Source organism: Panicum virgatum, chromosome 1K (assembly GCF_016808335.1).
Source record: "Panicum virgatum strain AP13 chromosome 1K, P.virgatum_v5, whole genome shotgun sequence".
In the NCBI taxonomy this organism is placed as follows: domain Eukaryota; kingdom Viridiplantae; phylum Streptophyta; class Magnoliopsida; order Poales; family Poaceae; genus Panicum; species Panicum virgatum.
This window is the reverse complement of record NC_053136.1, coordinates 53,957,194-53,971,117: the sequence shown is the minus strand read 5'-3', so window position 1 is coordinate 53,971,117 and position 13,924 is coordinate 53,957,194. Positions and strand designations below refer to the sequence as shown.

At 46.5% G+C, this 13,924-nt stretch overlaps 1 protein-coding gene across 2 annotated transcripts; it reads right to left on the bottom strand.

Annotated features, from left to right (window-relative positions):
- Positions 1-4,271: 4,271 nt before the first annotated feature.
- Positions 4,272-10,627, bottom strand: LOC120644337. Of its 2 annotated transcripts, XM_039920953.1 has the most exons (11): positions 10,264-10,563; positions 7,080-9,576; positions 6,893-7,003; positions 6,661-6,813; positions 6,309-6,472; positions 6,050-6,197; positions 5,819-5,941; positions 5,620-5,707; positions 5,250-5,273; positions 4,679-5,055; positions 4,272-4,599 (listed from the first exon to the last, which is right to left on the bottom strand). In XM_039920953.1, exons 2-10 carry the CDS (start codon positions 9,456-9,458, stop codon positions 4,889-4,891), a joined length of 3,357 nt encoding a protein of 1,118 aa, XP_039776887.1. In that variant the 5' UTR covers positions 9,459-9,576; positions 10,264-10,563; the 3' UTR covers positions 4,272-4,599; positions 4,679-4,888. The 2 variants fall into 2 exon arrangements, with proteins under 2 accessions (XP_039776887.1, XP_039776893.1); XM_039920959.1 differs by lacking the exon at positions 5,250-5,273 and having other exon boundaries at positions 10,264-10,627.
- Positions 10,628-13,924: the final 3,297 nt, after the last annotated feature.

Here is a 13,924-nt window from a genome sequence, read left to right as displayed (position 1 = left end):
TACACTACTTGCAATATATTAAAAATTAAATGATTAACGATTTCAATGCCTTGTAACCTGTTCCAAATTAGCTAGGTTGGCTGCAAGTAACCATCCAGATTTACAGTGATATCCAACAACTCTAACTACCTATGATCATTGGACAGTGATGCATACAAAACCATCACCAACAACCATCCAAGTGACTGGAATTGGAGGAACACCACACCAGGGATTAATTATACTAATTTACAATGCCAAGCCTAGACACAGGCAGCTGACTAGTTCTCCCTCTCTCTAGCTACACCTGTGTTTGAATTAGCAGCTCTGGTCACTCACTGCCATGCAGACAAGTGGCCAATGTTCCCCTCCTAATTTATTCACCAGGAGATAGCTCCAAACAGGAAGATGTTAAGTTGGGGAATTAATGGCAAAGACACTTTACACTGAAGATAACCACATTGGCGCCAAAACCTCAATAATCCATTGACCTTATAATTTGCCGGGTTATTAACCAACCAACAAGTAACAGAGAAGTGTGTATTACCCGCCGACAGTGGGGCACACACCACATAATCAAAGGTCAATGGCCCCACTTTCAGTGACCGACAAGCTTGCCATGACAGAGTAAATGGAAGCAAGCAAGTGAGCCATCACCTTTCCCAAAAGGCAAATCCAAGTTAATCCTCCTCATCAAGTCCACAGGATAGACTTAATTAATCCAAAGCAGGGTGGCTTAAATTAAATATGCAAACCCCATAGGGTAGCAAGGAGAGAGGATTGAGGAGTCATTTGGTATTTTCCTGATTGTCATTTCCTTCAGGGTCATATTCACATGGCCCTTTGCACTCCTTGCCTGGCATGCATCGATCAGCAACATGAAATGAGTTAAAGCAGTCTTAAATCTTGGAGGGGGAATAGGAAAGGAGATGAGCACAAGGGAAAAAGTTGCAAAAGGCAGTGGGAATAACTGGATATCATTTGGTGAGCCTCGTTGGAGCCTAGCATTTGAATGCATATGCATAGTACTTGACCTAAGAGGCTGTACCCCAAAGCAAAGTGCATGAACCATGCATGCTGCTCTTCTCTATAATAATAACTTAATCATAAGGTAGGTAAAATCAATCAAAGGGCGCGGCCTAATGAACGTGAGGCAGGCCAGGCATGCAGGCGACCAAAATCCCACTCACCCTTCAGGGCTGTGTTCCGCGAAAAGGTGATAAAAAGGGTCATATTGGATTCTGTAGTACACTGTATTACTTTTCGTTTGTTTGTGGTAAATATTGTTCTATCATAGGCTAACTAGGCTCAAAAGATTCGTCTCGCAACGTACATCAAAATTATACAATTAGTTTTTTATTTACCTATATTTAGTACTCCATGCACGAGGGAAAAAATTTAATGTGATAGGTGAATAGTGAAATTTGAAGAGAGATTTTATAACTAAACACATCCCAATCAACAAAGGCCTGACGCTTTGCCATCCATCACCTGTCAATCCGTTTTCCCAACCGATCTCAAAATTTTTTTCCCCCGACAAACAGCAGGGCGACTGGACAGGGCGACTGGACCGGACGTCAATCCGGGAGCCCTACCGCCGTTAGGGTTCTTCCATTCATGTGATATCATTGGCAAATGGCCATGGCGTGGCATGATCGATAAGCATCCGGCCTGCTTCCATTTCACTGTCCCTGCACAGTGCCGGATTTAACCGGCGAGATATTTCTTAACGCTAGAAAAGGAAGAATTAGTTAGTGACGCTAATTGCTTCAGCCTGAAGCTCATCTTTTTGATTTGACCGGCTGCTAGCACGGCAAGAACAAATCAAAAGGAGCTCGGCACTGTCGTTACTGTTACCTCACCATCATCATCTCCCGTCCCGTCTCGATCCGCGATCGGTTCTGAATTCTGAATCCTAAAACAACGCGTGACCGTGCGTTCTTCTGCCCCCTGAATCGCCGCTGCACTCGTGGCCGGTTTCGTGTCAGCTGCTCCTGCGCAACACCTGTTGGGCGTGGTGTGATAAACCGCTTGACGTCAGGGCCTGCAGCAGGCCTGATGAATCCGCTGGTTTCTTCAGAGCGCGAGGCCTTTTGCCCAGCGACGCGAATGGCAAAGGACAGGAGATCGAGATCAGGCTATGGCGAGGCGTGGCCGCCGCTGCCACCCTAGAAAGGGTGGTTGGTGGCATGTGTCGCGACGGAGCCGTGCTGCTGGCCGGAGAAATCTCAGTTGGGGTTGGAGATTCCTCTGGTTGCCTTGCGTTGCCAGGACAGGAGCCAAGGGTTGATTAACGTAACACAGAGGAGAAAAGCCTGGGACTCCCTAGCTTGCCGCCGTGTCGAATTCTGTCTTTTCAGATGCGACCAAGGGAACAGATCCAACCTATGGCTCACTATTCAATTCCGGGTTTTCTGAATCTCAAGTCTGAACCAGGAGCAGACAAGGGGAAGTGAGGAAACCTGCAGGATCAGGCAGAATTTTGAAATCCTAGTTGCGGATTGTAACAGAGCGAGTTGCAGTGCAGAACCAGAAATCTTGGTGCAGATACAGTAATATAGTATGTTCTTTAACAGTTTAAACCGTAGTGGGAATATCTATTCAATATAAGTACCAGGCAAAATAAAAGAGGGTCCTCATGAGGATGAATATTTTGCAAATTTGCCAATGCCTGCTGGAAACTGCTAGGAGCTACAACTTTACCAAACTCCTGGAACTAGTCCAATTCCAGTATCTAAAACTCTAGCCATGACTCAGGATCCATGAAGTCATCACACAGATCGGAGAACCGTGTTGCGGTGTTAAGCAAGCTTGCCCACTCTGGCGCTGTCAAGTTTCATATCCGGCATCCAGGCAGCTCCATACCTAAGCGGATCCATCCTTCACATTTTAATTCTGCAACCGTGAGATCACTTTACTTTATACCTGGAAATGCAGGCGTGCGAAACATCACCGCAACGATCAAACGAACACAAAAAAGAACCAAATAATCACTGAATTTCAATCAATCAACTGGCCAATCAGTTATCCATTTATATATGCTCCTGCACGAACCCTAACTAGCCTAGCTGGTGTGTTTCCTGAACTCTGAAGAAGAGGCCAAACCGTGTCTCACCTACTGTGCCGTCTGCCCGTCTCTCAATGATTCTCCACACAATGACACAATCCCCTCTTCTCTGTCCCGGGGAGCTTTTGACTTGTCACCTAAGCGCACAAACCATGGCAGGCATACCTCAAGGAACAAAGCATTCAGTTCATCAATCCGTCCATGCATGAGTTGTTCATTGATTCAGCAGCGCAACGCAACACGGAGAAGAGAACGAAGAAGGAAGACGAATGGCGGCCCCTGTCATTTGTTTATGCGTTTGACTTTGGGTGCAATTTAGTGCTGAAATGATTTAGTATTAGTAGTAGTTAATTGTGCGGTTTGGTGAGCAAGTCGGAGTCCTCGGAAGGCTAGGCTAATCAGTGAAGTGTTGATGAACTGACAGGAGAAAAGCACGTCTACCCTAAAGTACCCCATATGAATCAGGCTTGGCTTAAAGTAGCCCAGATGCTAGTATATTATATAGTAGTATTGTTGATAAAGAACATGAGGAACAGTGAGTTCCAAATTGATGTCAACGTGTGCCTGCAAGGTCAAGCACAGAGTATGACTAGGAAGAGAGGAGGTGCAACGTGCAAGGAACTCCGAACAATAATGCAGATCAAAAACAGGTTACCTACTGATAATAGATTACTCTGTAGTTTTGGCCAGGATATAGTTATATAGTCCCGGTGGTGAAATTATCCTTGTTAATCAACCTGTAATCAGGCACCCTACGTACGGAGAAGAGAACAGAAAAACTGGGCAGGTACGCGCGTGAAGACAGCGAATGAGAATCTCAGAATGTTCGAAGAGAAAGGCATCACACTGCCGAGACATTCATGGAGCAGAGCTACCTAAACACCCTTCTCCATTATGTCTGAAACTATGAGCACCACAAAAAAAAAGGGTGGGATCTGTCTATCCCAAGAAGCGCCTCTCTATGAAATCAGAGTCAAATTGCATTGAAAATGGCAGCAAATGGAGCTAATCACTCACCACCACAGCAATGTCAGGCAAGCAACATAGTACATCCAAGACTCTGTTTAGACAGACAGAATTAGGATTGACATGAAAATTAGCTCATTTTCCTTGCAGTGACTAGGGGTTGGGCTGAGTGCTCCTCCGTCCAATACAAAACTTTCAGACCAGACAGGCGAATATATTTGCACCGGAGGCGACACCCGGGATGTAAATAAGCGTGTGATGAGTTCAAATTGGAAATAATGATGATATATACAGAAAAAACAATATAGAACTCTTATTCATAAACTATGTACAATCTGAACAAGGATATCTATCTATTCGAGTTCGTTCCATCTCTCCATGGACACAATCTGTAGGGGAAAAAAGATAGCTGTGTCCACCATTGAACCGTGCCTATTACTGCGCACATCTAACATGTGCCAGCAGGATAAAGCAAAACAAAAGTTATTTACATTACAGTCCAACAGTTCCCATCAAGTTGATACCCTATAACAAACTGTTTAAGGGGAAGGCAAAATGATAACTGATTACTCCAGGATAAAAAGTTCCTGAAATAGGAAATCGAAAGTCAGTTTCTACTAATAGTTATATAAGGAAGAGAGAAACCCAAAGAAATTGCCAGCTCACATTAAGCGTCCTTTGGAACTTCCATGACAAAAGTTTTCTTCCACGAAGCACTTAATAAAATTATCACTTAGAGTAGGGTGACCTGAGATGCTGCCAAGACGTTTGACAAATATTTACTCCATATAACCTGGTTTAAACTTTGCCTTCCTCTTGTAATCATATATTGGATGTGGGAAAACTCACACGATCCCTTTAGGGGCTTCTGAGCCTTTACTTCACATTCATTGCAGCAGCCATTTTTCTCAACCTTTGAGATATATCAGTGAAGGACGGTCTCCCAGTTGGATCACTGGACCAGCAGCTTTCCATCAACGCCTTCCACTCAGGATCACACCATGAAGGGATTTGAGGACGTAGAGAATCGTTCACGATGCCCCCTGGAAAATGGCATGCAATTAAATCACTTCAGTGACATATTAATCCGAAGCATATGCAATATATTCATGGCGACATATTCAGAAGCACATCATAAATTCCCTCTATAGTAAATCAGTACTGAATTTGACAGTAAACTGCAGAACAAGTCCAAAGTTACTATCTTGTCATTGAAACATCCAATTTTACTACTCTCAGTCACAGGGAGAGCCGTCAAATCCTGCAAATGGACGTACACAACCTTCATGATTGTTGAAGCTGCAGTTCCAATTCAAGGTTCAACACTAAATACATAATCTAGCCTTTATTACTCAAGACATCTGGGGCTTATAAGTGACCCATTTTTTTATTAGTTCGACCTAAAGACTTTTCCAAAGCTGCATCCGGACACAGAAGTAAATTCTAGAAGAAAGAAAACTTTCACTGAACATCTGTTCCCAGTCCTGAAGTCAACAAGCCATTATAACTAATATACACCTAAACGAAAGGTTAAAATATGGCGGAAAGAGTCATAAGGGATCAAAGGCATAGCATTCTACACTACTATAGGGAACTTTGGACATTACCAATAATTTCAGCGGCACGCATATCAGAGTATGGCTCTTCTCCAGTAAGCAGCTCCCACATGACAATACCAAATGAATAGACATCAATCTGCAAGATATAAAAATAGTTTTTTTGTGGGAAAAACACAAAAAATGTCGAGTATTGTTTAGTGTTTTACTATGGTCTATCAAACATGCTTACAAGAAAAGGCAGGTTTACCTTCTCTGAAACCATATTACTTTTCCCACTTAGAAGCTCTGGTGCCATCCATGGTAAGGTTCCTCTAACACCACCAGATACCAAAGTATGTTGTTTAACCTTTGATAGTCCAAGATCACCGATCTGATCAGAAAGTATTGAATTGGGGAAAAATCAGAATACGCATATCCACCATGGCAACATGAGTTCCCCAAAAAGATAAGATAGCAAGGGAAAAGTTGCAGACCAAACCTTGCAGATTGGACGCTGTGGATCCCTCATGTTCACGAGTAGATTCTCACACTTCAGGTCGAAATGGACTATATTCTTCCCATGCAAATACTCCATGCCAAATGCAGCATCCATGGATAATATTACTCGCTTCCGGCGATCAATTGTCCTGCACAATTGCTTTATTTTAGAATCGATATAGGAGAAACAAATGAACTATTCTTGTATTAAACAACAGTCCCTTGCTTGTGATGATTAGTTCATCAAGTCGTAAAGGTACCTGTCTTTTTTCCTCAGGAACTGCTTGAGAGACCCATTGACCATAAACTCAGTAACTGTTGCTAAGCTTCCATCTGGACCATCACGAACTACACCATAAAATGAAACCACATTTGGATGATGAAGTGAGCTTAGGATCTGGGCTTCTTTCCAGAAATCCGCAATCTGCAAAATCAGATAAAGCTCAACTAGAATCATCTTGCCGAGAAATGTAAATGTCTAGCTGGATAGACCAAAATATTGTTTAGAAAATACTACAAAGGACTGTGAGGAAGCTATTAGTACTGTACAGGTGAGGGCAAACATCATGAAGTTTCTAAAGTAGAAGGAACTAACAAGAAAATGAAACATACCAAACGCTCTCTCTCTGACAGTCTTCCAGCAAAGCAACTCGCTTTTATTCTTTTAATGGCAACATCACATCCCCTCCATTTACCATGGTAGACCGCCCCATAAGTACCTGAACCAAGCTCTCTAATTTCCTCCAAATCATCATTGTTTATAGTCTGCGTGATCCAGACAGTATAAATGGAACATAAAGTAAAATTCAAACAGTGTTATACACAAGGAGATCAGCAAACACACCTGTAGTCCTTTAGACAAAGCTTCAGCTTCAGCAGTCGTAGACTCAATTTTGGAGCTCTTCTGCTGATCATTGCTTCCATGCAAATCAGAATCCTGATTTGCATCTGTATTCTGCAGAACAAAAGAATTTCAGTGGAGAGTAATGGTAGTTTGTAGTTAATGTGCACAACTTTGAAGCACTACTTACACCAGCAGTTGCCACATCCAACTTCTTTCCATTATCGTCATCATCAGGAACAGGTGCAACAGCAGCATTAGCATCTGATTTGGCTATATGTGTCTGAGTCGCATCTTCCAGTGCAGCCTTTTTAACAGAGGCAATCAACTCAGGAAGGAAATTTAACCTATCCTCTGAAATGTCCCCTTGTTCCTGCAGTGCTATCGCCCCAGCTTCGTGTTGCTTTGTTCTGCTTTCATGCTCGGTTGGTTTCCCCAGCTTAGGATCAACTTCATGTACAGCTCCAACACGGTGGGGTAGGGTACTTGGTTCGTCCACAGCGTGCAAAGGAGTTCCTTCATTCACATTTCGAGTAGAGCTATCATCCTCTGGACCTGGTTTCCTCACTGTCTTAGTATCCAACTTGGATGATTGATCAGCAAGGGGCAATGCCGAAACAGCTACTCTGCCATCAACATATGATGATGGCATGTGTTCAGCATATGCTCTTTCAGGGTTCACCTCCCTTGATGGAGCTCTGTGTTGTTGCTGGATTGATTCAGGAGCAATGAAAGGTTGAACATATTGAGCAGTAATTGGATTAGACCTAGGACCAAGAGCACTAGTGTTTTCCATGGCAACAGGAACATCATGCCCAACAACTCTGTATGGTATGCTGCCATTGGGAGGAGCCCATGAGTTTGGCATTCGATCATATGCAGGTTGACCTGGTATCCTTGGACTAACATCACCTGTATTTCTAACAAAGTTGGTGTTAATGCTCCCATTTGGCATTGGCAGGTGTGGAGAATCATATGGTGAGGCAGTGTGAACAGGACTGCTCGCTCTCCTCCTCAAAGATTGAATAGGTGGCAAATTCTGTTGCATTTGGTAAAAGGAATCTGCACCATATGTCGAAGAGTGGTTGTAATGCTGACCAGGGGATTCTTCAAACCCTGCTGGCTGCAAATATGCTCCACTGCCTCCAACTTGTTGGTTGTGATATGCATCATTTATGAGCTCACTACTACCATGGAAGTAGTGAGGACTTTCATGGCTAGAACGACCAAGAGATGCTGAATGCATTTCATATACTTTGTTTGGTGCAAATGCAGAATTCACAGAGTTGCTATCAACAATGTATGGTTCAATCACTCTACCATTACCAGGAAGATGCAGCCTTGGATCCTCATACCGTTGATGACTTTGGCTGGTATGTGCATGCCGAAGTCTTTCATGCGAATGTGACTCGTTGTAAAACATGGGAGCATGACCACCATTTTGCTCTTTGACATAGACACCATTTTCCATTCTAACATCTTGACCTCCCACATAATGCTCACCAGGGCGGCAGCAATTTGAACAAGAATTAGAAGGGTGACCAGGGTATTCACTAGTCTTGTTTGGTTGGTCAAAATGTTGTTGGACAGTGCGAGTCCAACGAGGATCCATATAGCGAGGATCAGTCACTGAACCATGACCCTTGTGGAATGGCGAACGGCAATGATCGGATACACTGTTTCCATCCAAGAAGTTGTTGGAACGGCTCAAATTACCAGGAAAGCCTGCATTTTGCTGAATTACAGCACCAGGTGGAAGCCAGACTAAATTATCCATGTGTGGTGGTGACTGAGGCTCATAATGACGATATTTTGGTGACTGCCTTACAAAATCATCAGGAATCCTCTCATCAAAATCCTCCGCTCCAACTTGAAACCTTGCAGATGATGGTGAAATGGGAAAATCCCTAGGATCATGCACTGCATACTGGCCAGGTGAGATGTACGCAGGGCTCCAAGGAGAATCCATTTCTCCGTAACTCTGACTTTGTGACGGACGAGGAACATTCAAATGCCTCAAGCTAGCAAAATCAGGAATCCCAGAGTCATTGCCTACAATTCCAAAAAGCTGCTCCACTGATACAGGGGAGGAAGGCGTGTTGACGTCACCAAGGCTATTGAGTGCATCAACATATCTTCTCTCAGTTTCTCGCTCATCTACATTGTAATGCACAACCGCTGATGCAGCATCATCATCCAAATTCTGAGAAAATAAGAAGATCCTGAGCCGGGTGAAAACCTCCCCTGAGGCAATGACCTTGTCATACTCCTCCATCATGTTCACCACATCGTCATCATTCACAACTGAGACCAGCGCATCTAGATCCTCATCAGGTTGCTGATATTTGATGACATCAGCGTCCTTGTAAAGCTCTCTCGTCCGCGCCGCTAGGTCAGCATATGATATATCACGTGGCAGCATGACGATCCGAGTATCACCACTGACATATCGAAGACAGCCATCAAGTGGGCGGGGAAGGATACTGCCTCCAAAGCTGCAGAGGAACTTGGCCATGTGTGGTGGCCCCTCAGCCTCAGAGCCACCCGGTGCGGCAGCAGGAGGCGCCATACTCAGTGTGAGACTCTGATCAAGCTCGTGTGGTTATGATCACTGGATCAGCTGAGTCTGAGAATATGACACGACTCAAATCCAGAAAGCCCTATGCGCAGCTCCGATTAGCCCCTTCCTGTTGAAAGAAAGATAAGAAAACAATTATGAAGGCATTAAAGGAAGGCAACAGAAAGTGCGCGTTTCCCATCGCACAGGTAACTAATCTACATGAAACTCCCTCACCAAATTGCCCAATTCCCACAGACTTGGCATGTCCACCCAAATATCACCTTAGATAATCCTACCACTACGAGAGAGCCAATTCTCCAACGTCTTTCCATAAAAAGGGCAACCAATGAGATTCCTGAAATGCAGAAGTCATCTGCTGTTGAAAAGGGAAAGCCCGCACCTCCAATCCACACAGGGTGAACCTAAATTCCTAATACCAGATTACGTAAGAAACAACAAGCCGAACTTCTTCTAAGAAGCACGAGGCTGGCGCATGCTGAAATCAAAGGCCTGAGGTTAGATCCCAAAATCATTGAACGAACTCCAGCAGTTTCGCTTAAGAGCTGCGAAACTGCATGCTTGGAGAACGCGTCACGATTCCCCCCGCGAATCTCTCGCCCCTCCCGCAAAAATCTCAAACCGCCACCCCCGTATCAAAAACGACCCTTATTTTCCCCCCGAAGTAAACGGAAGGGCAAGACGAACAAACGCGCAAGCAAACCAAACCAAAACATCCCATTAAACAATCACAAGCAGAAGAAAGCAATTCAGAGAAACCACGAAAGAGTGAAGAGCGAGGGGGTAGAGCAAGCACCTGTCCGGCGATCCCGGGCCACGCCAGCTCGAGCAACCAACTGCGGCCGCCGGCCGCGTCTGCGCCTGGAGGCGGTGGAGGAGGAGGAGGAGAGAGGCGGAGGCAGGATTTCTGGTGGGGAGGCTAGGATTGGGGTGGCTTGGGGGGAGCGATTCGGGCGACCGCGGATATTCCCACCCCAGCGGTGCTAGGGATCATGTCCCGCGGACGCTAGGGCGAGGAAGGCCGCCGCCATTGGGTGCCGGGGCTCGTCGGCGCCGGTTCGGCTCCGCGAGGGGTGGTGGTGCGGGGGCGGGGGAGGCGGGGGCTGTGCGGCGCCGTGCGCGTGCGGGTCGGGGTGGGGTCGGGAGGTGGGGGGAGGCTGGCAGTGGCAGGGGGCGGACACGCGGCTGCGGGCGGGAGGCGGCTCCTCTCCTCTCGATTTATCTCGGGACGGCACGGTGGCAGGGCATGGCGCAGCCTGGCGACGGGGGTGCTCGTCGTTGCCTTGCCTGGCCGGCTGGGTACACACGTATGGAACGAGTCACGTACGGCGGCGATGTGTCCTTAGTGTTCAGTCCAACCGTAGTCGTTAGCCGCATGACACTGTGACTCAGCCTCTCTAATCCAAATTCCAGCCAAAAAATTATGACTTGGAAAGCAAACAAAGGTTCTACCACTAGTATGAATTAAATGGTCAGCTGTTCACGTATTTTTCAATTGACATTTGGAGGTACTACCTGAATAGCAGGCAATTGGCCTATTAGATGTATCATTTTCAACTTCGTATTCTTACACTACTGGATTAGAGAACTTTGGTGACATGTGGCATTTAAAAGATGGCTGGCTGTAAGTCATTATATTATATGTCAACGCTCGATATACCATATACTCCACATATTCCATGAAAAGACATATTCCCCCAAGAAAAAAAATAGTGAAAGATCAAACCAAAGTCTTGCCAATAATGCAAAAGGAGCTGACAAGCATCGGCAAGATTCTCCAAAGAGAGAATCAAAACCATATGTACTACCTCTCAGTTTGCAGAGTGACCGGTACCATGGAAACCAAGCTTAGCGGAAAAGAATATATTCTTTAGGTTTTTTTTTGAACCAGGGTCGCTCACTAGCTATCACTTGCACAGTTACACTTCGGTCTGTGTCGAAAAGGGCAGAAGGGAATCACTTTATTTGCACTGAGGACAACAATAAGGTGTGGTCTATACTACTTCCATTCTGTCGTACATTTCGGAGTATACGTCACTGAAGAAACTTTGTTATTTCTTTATCTTTATTAAAGGAAACGGATGAAATTAACAAGTTCCAGTGGAGCTTGCATGTATCTGCATGACAAATACATGCACCATGAGTCACTAGTGATATGGTCCTTATCAGACCGGATAAGAAAAGATGACGTTCTAATTCTTGGCACTTGTCTGCTTGTTTATATTGGTTTACAAAGTTCCTAGTATTGTTTCTCTTTTTTTTTCGAACAAGATGTGTTACACATCAGAATGCACTTCCATCCTCTCCTATAACTATATTTGCACCATCATTTATACGAGCATCCTTTCCCAAAAAGAAAAAAAAAAGCTACTACAATAGAGCAGTTTCCCCCCCTCTGCAAACAAGAGGAAGGCAGTTACACTCTTGAATCATTCTTTTTTTCCCCCTACAAACATGAGCAAGGGCAGTCATTGTCCTCGGTCTAGTTTTGGTCCCGTGAAAAGTCATATAATCCTAATCATACCATGGAGCACTCCCCCAGTTGTGTGCGTTTTTTCGATCTCGCCGATCATCGACACGTACTCCCCCCCACCCACCCCCCAATCATCCCGTGTATGTTCAACAGTCGTCATCACACGACACACGATACAAGAATTTATGGCACGTACATCAAGGACCCCAGCCAGGATTGCTGCATCATCCACCGAAAACTCAAAAAAAAAAAAATCAGAAGTCGATGCCACGCAGCCGTTGCCGCCTCCGGGCGTTGCTTTCTCGCCGCGACTCCCGCTCGCCCCGCACGCGACAAGGAAGGTTGCATCTCCGTAAATCACTTCCTCCCCCCAACGGCCGCTCCTAGAGGCCGGGCTTACCCTGCCTGTCATACCTCTTTCGGGCGCTAACCAACCGTGTGGTGGTGGCTCTCGAGCCCGCCTGCCTGCCGGACGCGGCAGCATCCGCGTGTGGCCCTGCGCCCCTGTTGCCTTCGCGGAGCCGCAAGTCGGGCAGGCGCGTGCCCGCCAGCACCACGAGGTCACGGCACGAGAACCATGCGGGTCCAGTTCGCACGGAGACCGGGCAGCGGCGCGGCACGGGGTCGCTCCCCGTCAGAAGGATGAAGGTTGAAGGATCGCGGCGGCGACCGGGGTGCCGCGCCACCACCACATGCGACCGGTGCAGCGGCCTCTGGGGGCGGCAAGGCCAGGCTGCCCAGGTGGGGGTGGAGCTGGAGCTGGAACCGGTGGCGCTCTGCTCGCCACGGCGCGCGGCGAGTTCGGGCGGAGCCGCATGTGGCAGCACATGAAGGCGGGGCCACGCCCGCCGTTCCAGTTCGGGCCTGCCAGCCGCTACCGGTCGGTCGCGTCGTGCGGCTCCTGTCCTGTCCAAGAATAGCCGGCCGTGGGGTGGTCGCGTCGCAGATTGCGCCGGCGGTTTGGCCGCGTCTGCCCCACCCCACCGGAGTCTTTTTTTGCTTTCGGCCTTCCTCCGCGGTGGCGTTCCGATCATCTGTCAGACTGTCACACGCGCGTCCCCCTCCGTCCCGGTTCTCAGGACTGGGCTCCGCTCCTCAGCCCTCAAGTGCCACTAGCTGGGCGTGTCAGTCCAGGGGACGATAGAGACAGCTCGATGGGCGAGTGGCCGGGACGAAAGATGCTCCAATCGACGGCTGGAAAGGGTTCACCCGTCATAGACGAACTGACTGCTAGGCTACTGGCTACTAGCACAAGAATGGGAGTGGCCAGTTGCGTCTGCGTCTTCGCTGTGGCTTGCCACTGCCAGTACCTCCACTTTACAAATCGGCCCTTCCCACATGGGATGTGGCGTCGCAAATGTTGCAATGCCGCCCACTCGATGCACGGCCCCGTTCAACGCTGCATTCGGCTCTCGCCATCAGATTGCCTGTCCGATGGGAATTGCCGGTTTCTGGTGGTGCCAGGAAAAGGCGCTTTTTTTCATTTTTATATTAAAAAATCAAAATTTCAAAAATATATGCCAAATGGGGAAATTTTCAAAAATGGGTGCCTGTCGCCCCCTAATAGGTGACTGTCGCGGTGTCGCCCATCCAGTTGGCGACAGGACCTAAATATAAAAAAAATTACATTTAGATCCGCCCAGGGCGCATTAATCAATCAACTTGTAAAATCGATATAAAATCGTAGAAAAATAAAAAAATACAAACTCAACTGTTCTGGATTCTATGAAACAAGATCTACAACTTTTGTTACATAAAGTTTTTCATTTGGTCAATTCAGTTGAGTTTGTATTTTTACGATTTTTCTACGATTTTATATCGATTTTACAATTTCATTGTTTAATGCGCCCTGTGCGCCAGGACCTAAATGTAATTTTTTTACATTTAGGTCCTGTCGCCAACTGGATGGGCGACAGGCACCCTGTCGCCCATTAGGGGGACGACGTGCACCCATTTTTAAAAAATTCCCTATTCGGCATGTATT